Source organism: Danio rerio, chromosome 19 (assembly GCF_052040795.2).
Source record: "Danio rerio strain M-AB ecotype USA chromosome 19, GRCz13ab, whole genome shotgun sequence".
NCBI classification, from domain to species: domain Eukaryota; kingdom Metazoa; phylum Chordata; class Actinopteri; order Cypriniformes; family Danionidae; genus Danio; species Danio rerio.
In genome coordinates, this window is record NC_141039.2 from 33879009 (window position 1) to 33886887 (window position 7879).

Consider the following 7879-nt stretch of genomic DNA (forward strand, 5'->3'; position numbering starts at 1 on the left):
GACTACCCAGATCCACTCTTCACAAAGATGAAAGGAGTCTTTGAAATGAAATAAGGCCCCCCAAAGCTATGTGTGTGTGTTTCATCTGTAAGAAATGGTGAGGCGTTCCTAACAATTAGTTTAAATACGGGTGGAGCGGAGTTTAATTCACGCAGATTATCTTTTTATCTACAGTGCACGGCGAGCTGTCAGTCTCTTTATATACACAAAAGAGATGCAGAAACACCACAGTGAAGGACAGTGGCATTATTTTATGACACAACCGAAACACAACACAAATATGGAGACAATCCTTTGTATCGGTTTGAGACATGTATTTAAATGTCACCAAACACTTCAGGCTGATGAAATACTTTACTGAAGTGTTTAAAAGCAATCGCTAGACAAACCAATTTTGTTAAATGTGTTACTGTTTTCACTAAATAAATAAATAAATAAAACTAGCCAAAAAGAAATGATTTCTCACACTTTTTTTTGCAAATGTAGGATTGCCAACATTAAGTTGACTGACATGTCTTTGGGATATGGTATTTGGAGGCATTATACATCACAATGTGAATTTATAGATATTCAGGCCCGTAGCCAGCCTGGTGAAAGGCTTAGTTCTTTTCTTTCAAAAAGTTTCTTTGCAGTTATTCGCCTCATTTTCTGTTTAATTTTGAGCTTTAAATTCTGCATTTTAAGCACTTTTTGTTGGATTAGCTTGTCACATGATCACACTTTTTTATGTATCAAAAACATTTCCTAAAAAATAAAGAAATAATAGAATAATATATACACAAAAATACAATACTTAATTTAAAAAACCTTATTTATCACTTCATATATCATTAGAAAAAATAGGAATCTGTTATTAAATTTAAAAAAGATTGTTTTATGAGGCAAATAACAAACTGGACAGCACATTCAACTTTCCTCAGTCCAAATTTGGGACATTGAATTTGGCACAAAAATTGCCAAATTCAGTGTACCTTATTCTGTACTGATAGCCAACACAGGATTCTGCTTGGTCTTAAAGCCTTTTTCGATGTGTTATTTTCACAATTTATTAAGGCACAGCAGTAAAAAATAGGACAAATGAGCACATGTATGGGACAAATTTTGGACCTTTGTTTTCCTAACCACCCGAACCCCCCCTGACTACAGGCCTGATATTGTGGCATCTGCATACATGCTTAGACATATTGGAATGTAATTTATTTATTAATTTTTCTTCAGCTTAGTCCATGATTTATCCACAGCGGAATGAACCACAAACTATTCCGGCATATTTTATATGCCCTTCCAGCCACAACCCATTACTGGGAATCACCCATACGCCCTTGCATTTACACATGCACTTATACACTACAGCCATTTTACTTCATTCAGTTCACTTATACTGCATGTATTTGGGCTGTGGGGGAAAACCGGAGCGCATTGACTGTAGTGTATGAGTGTGTATGGATGTTTCCCAGTGATGGGTTGCGGCTGGAAAGGCATCCGCTTATTGAAAAATATATTGTCACCTTAAAATAATAAGGTTCTATCTGACATTTTTGTCCAAATTGAGTTATTAAAATATTTTTGTTGAAAAAAAACAAATGTTACACACATACTGTTCGCTATGAAATGCAAAAACTTTGAAGCTCAATATCTCAAAATCATTCAGAATGCAGATACAACCTTATAATTCCAAGGTGACGATATGCTGGATGAGTTGGTGGTTCATTCCGCTGTGGTGACTCCAGATTTTTAAAGGGACTAAACCGAAAAGAAAATGAACCAATGATATTGCCACAGCCATATCACTCTGCAGCCCAAGACCGGTTACTCACTGAAGTTAAGCAGGGCTGAGCCTGGTTGGTACCTGGATGGGAGACCACTAGGGAACACTAGGTTGCTGTTGGAAGTATGGTTAGTGAGGTCAGCAGGGGTTGTGGTCTGTGTGAGTCCTAATGCCCCAGTAAAAGTGAAGGGGACACTATACTGTCAGTGGGCGCCGTCTTTCAGATAAGACGTTAAACCAAGGTCCTGACTCTCTGTGGTCATTAAAAATCCCATGGCACTTCTCATTAAAGAGCAGGGGGGTAACCCTGGTGTCCCAGCCAAAGTCCCTCTATCGGCCCTTACGTTCATGGTTTCCCAATCCTCCCCTTCCACCAAAATAACTCCATCACTGTCTCTCCACTCCACCAATAGCTGGTGTGTGGTAAGCGCACTGGCGCCGTTGTCCTGAGCTTTGGGTGTATGGCCATACACAATAAATGCGCTATATAAATACACATTACATTACATTACAATGAATGAATCTGATTGGTCATTCCATATGTTAGCTAAAGAGGGATCAGCCGTGATCAATCACAAGCACAAGATCCTCTCTAAATTAGTTTAGAAATTAACTTCACTTATGCCTGATGTAAAACTCAAAGTAGGCAATACTTAACAGTATTTAAGTCTACTGTACACCTGGTGAATACAAATTGTAAATTCTCTGAGAAATATAAAATATTTACAGCTTTTCAAACATTAAAAAATCCTAAATCCAACAACATGAGCAGCTCCGGATAAAACATGTGCTTTTAATCTTGAAATTACGGTAATTACAATACTGAATTTACAGTACCGTGGATTAAATGCAGAATTGAAACTACATTCACTTCAGTTTCCCCTCATCTAATTGACATAGGAGACTGCTTAATACTCATTGTTGATCATTTTTATCTCATATGGTGTGTTCACTGTACTACACCCTGCATTTGTTACGCTTCTTGATGTCCCAACAGTTAGACTAGCAGCCTTTTTTTCTAACTGCATCTGTTTAGAAGATGCCTAAAATAACACTTCAGAACATGTCAAATCAGCGAATGTACAACATCTGTGAAAAAGGCAGACAAATGCTATGTCTGAGATAGCATAGCAGAGATCAGACTCTCCCCAAATGAGAAGCAGATGGAAATTAATAATCTAGGAGTGACAGAGGCAGAATTCATGGCACATGGTCAACATTCCCAGAGAAGCAGTTATGTTTCGGTGTGTAGGCAAATGATTTGCACCTCTGCTGCTAAGCTAAAACATATCTGCCCTTAATTAGCCATGAGGCATTCTGAGGTCATGGGCTCTTGCTGTTGTCACGGGACACTCGGCTGATGAGCCTGAACTAAATCTATTCTGTCACACTTAAAACAGGATTTCATCTCTCTGTTTCTATCTCTCTCTCTCTCTCTCTCTCTCTCTCTCTGCTTTCCTTGGCGGTATTAAAAACAGGGTTAGTGCTGTACTAATTCTGACATGGGGGAGGCGAGATTCAGACAAAAGTACCAGCGAATCAGCATCATGTCCTATTTAATAAACATCTGATTAATTTCACAGGATTATGCTCATCTGAGCCAAACCATCATCGCTTGAGTACAAGCAGACTAAGCTGTGGCTAACCAAATAGCGTCCCCTGCAGTTAAATCACAGTGAAACATACAGTAATTATGTCGTAATTACCATCCTTCAGCTTAAATGTCACAATAAAATGCATTAAGACGTTTCTAAGTTGGCCATATTTGCATATTTTGTACTTGGTTGTGTAGACAAACGCTTACAGTAACTTATGGTGATTATGGGCAAAGTAAACCTCGTCATTTACTGCTCCTTTCAAACTCTCTGTCAGTCTACTCAGGCTAATGCACACATGTGCTGCAGTGCCTGCCTATCTCTAGCTATCACATGTCTTCTGCCCTCTCTCTCTCTCTCTTTCTCTCTCTCTCTCTCTCTCAGCCACAAGACTGCAGAAAAAGACAACTCTGACACAAAGTTAGAAATGTCATATATTATCCTCTCTCAAGGAACTAACATATTTGCAACCAAACATTAGCCATCAAATGACAATACAAAATGTGGTTTTGAAATCTTCTAAACTTATGTTTGACACATTTTTAAATGTTTATGTTTAAAAGATAAAATTAGAGCAGTAAAGTAATTAGGTAAGACTGATTGGGCATTATGGATTTGGCACAGCCTCTCATATCCTATTGTTTGAATATTGCTAAATATTAACATGCTGAAAAAAATTGAAATCCTGCATCTTTGTGTTATGTACATTTGAATGTTCTGAAAGAAATTACGAGAGGGCCGTCGACTGTTTTAAATAGTCCATTTGAATTAGTTTTGCCTGCAACTGTTTGTTACTTTAACATGTTCATTCATTTTCCTTTGGTTAGACTATATTTTAGAGGTCGTCACGGCTTAATGAACCACCAACTAATCCAGCATATATTTTTTGGCAGTAACAAGTTTTACAGTGTGTAGCCAGGCAAAACTTGATCCCTTTGAGATCAAAGGTCTTTAAGCAAGGGTAGCATTTTGATTTGATGGCCATTGATTAGTGTTGTAGGTCAACACTTTAGATTTTGATGATGGATAAGATTCTGACGTTATGATAAGTCTGGATAAAAATATCATGGTTTTACAGTATTGTGGTTACTGCTGAGTATGTTCTTTAAAATGTCTGGGAAAAAAACTAAAACTTTTCCCCCTTTGAACTCGACATATTTTATGATGAGAAACATTCAAAATATTTTGGACCAGTAAACATGTCAGGCTACATAATTCAAATGAATCATTGCTGTTTTAATTAGTTTCAAAACACTGATTTCTTTACCATTTAAAACGACTTGTTGGGATTTTTTCTGCAAGAGATACTGTTGTCCTAAAAAAACAAATAAGCAAACAAACAAACAAAAAAAAGTTTAAAAAAATCCAATATATACCGTAGGAATGGTATAACAGAAAATGTTGGCAGTTTTATAACCTTGATTTATACACGATGTATCTTGAAAAGCGTCTCATACCTAAAGACATTCTACTATTTGTTATTTCAAATCTGTGCAAACCAATGGTTAAACAAGTCTGCCATTAATCTAAAGAAAAAGAAAAACCCATCTCCAATCAGCAGTGCTGGCCTTTAGCCAATCAGAGCACGCAGTGTGAGTCAAAGCATGACCAACACCTGATCCCAAACACCCATGGTGTTTACCTCAGAGCTAGAAGAGGAGCCATTGTGGATGATATATGCCTTCACACTCCCTTCATGCTTTCTCCACTTTTCTTCACACACAAATGTGAACACAGACCTAAATGCAAATGTACGGGGGGGACTCTAACTCATTTGAATGTTTTATCAATGTTGCATGGAGCATAATAGACCATTTCAGCAGCCTTTTACACTCTTAAAAATAAAAGATTAAAATGAGGTCACAGGTTCCACAGCAAACTTTTTAGTCAACAATTTTTCTAACAAGTTCTTTTTATATTCACATAACTTTCTGTGATGTTTTTTTATGGACCCACCTGGCCAATAAATCACCTTCATTTAAAAAAATGTATAGGCTATCTACACTGAGCTAACCCTATCAACATGTTCTTTCACACACATACATGAATATATCACACTCACTGTTGAACTTCCTGTGACGGGCCCGGGCCCTCCAGGGCCGCTCGCGGATCCATTGGAGCTTTCGTGACAGTTCCATGGCTGTGGGCCAGACTGAGCCCACAGGACGTCATCGACCAGCGTCAGCCCAATCTTCTCCACTTGTTCCCCAACCATGAGTTCATATCCAAAGCAAACACTGGACCCTTTGAGGGTCTTTGTCCGGTTTTCAAAGAAGACGGTCTGTCTGGCTGCGTATCCGTCGTCTCAACAAGGCTGTTTGCGTTGCCTGAGATCTATATTTTATGCATGAGTCAGGGGAACCCAACTCCCTCTGCCTCTCTGACACATAGACGCTACTCAGCTTTTCTTGATCCCAGGAGCACCACCTATCCATGGACAAACACACACAGAGACAGACAGACACACGTCGAACTGAAACATGACTCTAGTCGTCTCCTGGACAAAGGAAGAGATTGGATAGCAGACAGGGAACATGCATTATGTCTTTGTGTTCCTGAAAGGTGCATTATGCTAATGTATTTTATGATTGTTTGTGTGAACTTATGCATATCCTTTGCCTAAGTGCTTGCTTATTCTTAATCAATGTGTTTCTGTTATCATCAACTTCTATGTAGGGGAAATGTACTTGTGTGTACTTTTTAAATTGCCAATGTTTCAACAACAGATTCTAAATTATTAATATTAATTCACTATAGAGAACGAGCCCATGGATTGTCTATGAAGGCCAGTATGCTTTTCATGAAGGGACGTTTTTGCCTGAAAAATCGACAGGATGTGACGTAATGCGCACTATAGGCCTGCTATCATACTTAAGACTTATCAAACGCTGATTCACATATTTTTTCAATGTGAAAGCACAAAAACCTTTTGGAAAAACTTATATCTCCATATGGGTAACCACATTGCTTCTTCCAGACCCTTTCATCTTCAGGATGTCGTTTGTTATTATGGAGGTGGGGCTGATGTATCAGAGAATTACATTATTGACTTTTTTTATTTTATTTTGGAAAATATTTTATCCATAAACAAAAATTCTCCAGTTCGCAGCCTTCTTTTTCACATTTTTAAATAGAAATTCATGTTTTTATTAAATCTCTAAGATTAGTCAATAATAAGAAAAGTGATAGATTTTTAGTTTTTTATGATAAATATTTTGGAAACAGCACGGATACATAAGTCCTCCTTTCCTCTTGCTGTATTTGTGTTATGTATATGTTTAATCTTTATTTATTTATTTTTTTTCTTTCTTTTCTCTTTTGTTTCTCTTTTTATTTAATTTTTAATTTTTATATTATTTATCCTGATCTGTTATTGTCATTGTGTTCTTTTGTGTAAATTGAATTTTGTATGTTTGTTATTGAAGTCAATAATAAAAAAAAAAAATACTTCAGACTTATCTTATTATAATTATCAACACTTATCTCATCTTTTCTGTAACTGTGATGTCACTCTTAAATTTTGGAATGATGTTAGTGACTTTTCACACACGAAAAGGACATTCAAGTATGTTGTTAATTTCTCTAAACCGAAATTTGCGAATTGTATACCAAAATTTTTACCACCTGTTTTGTTTTTGCTTCGTTATCATTTCTGGTTGTGTTTTTGCAATCCTGTATTGTTCCTGGATATAGTTTATATCTGAATTTGTTTGACTTAATGTAATGTTTCAAAGCTTATATATATATATATATATATATATATATATATATATATATATATATATATATATATATATATATATATATATATATATATATATAAGATTTCTATAAAAAAAGTTTTAGATGTAATTTGACCCCCAAGGATGTTCTATTTTATTTTGACCCAAACAATTTATCTGTGGAATTTATAGTGAATTTGGTAAATTTCATATTCTTAAATGTAGATTGAATAACTCTTAACCTTGTTTAAAGGTTTATACTATAGGTTTTCATTTAAATATAGACTCGCTCTAGAATATTAATGGAAAGAAATGTCAAGACACAATTATAGTTGCACAGGAGTTGAAGTTAATTGAATAGTAAACTTGCTGTCAATTGGGTAGGTTAAATCATATTATCATTGTAAAGTTTCTATTGTCTTTTTATTTACTCAATACGTAATTTATATTTTTGTTTATTTAATGTTATTATATTTGTATTTTTTGGATGTCATGTTTAAATTGTATATTTGCTGTTGTTTAAAGAAACTAGCTTAAAAAATACTTCAGACATATAAAACCAGACATATATGTGAACAGCATAAACTATAGGCTATTTCAATCACCTCACCTGTTGAATTATGCCACGCTACGCTAATAAGGACGCTAAGAGGACGAGCAGCCATTTAATGTAAAGCTCACCAATCCAAAACCGCATTTGTACCCATTTATTTCTTCTGCTAGCATGATGCTAAAGTTATCATTGTAGTCTTATAATGCCCTCTGGTGGTCATTTGTAATCCATCATCACTTTA

General features: G+C 35.8%; 1 protein-coding gene across 1 annotated transcript in view; it reads right to left on the reverse strand.

Moving 5' to 3' along the window:
• Window positions 1-5740, reverse strand: part of ripor2 (RHO family interacting cell polarization regulator 2) — a 159063-nt gene extending 153323 nt beyond the window's left edge. The window contains exon 1 of the mRNA XM_087294716.2: window positions 5426-5740. Coding sequence (XP_087150842.1) covers window positions 5426-5501 — 76 coding nt within the window. The 5' untranslated portion in view covers window positions 5502-5740. The remainder of the gene's footprint in view (window positions 1-5425) is intronic.
• Window positions 5741-7879: the final 2139 nt, after the last annotated feature.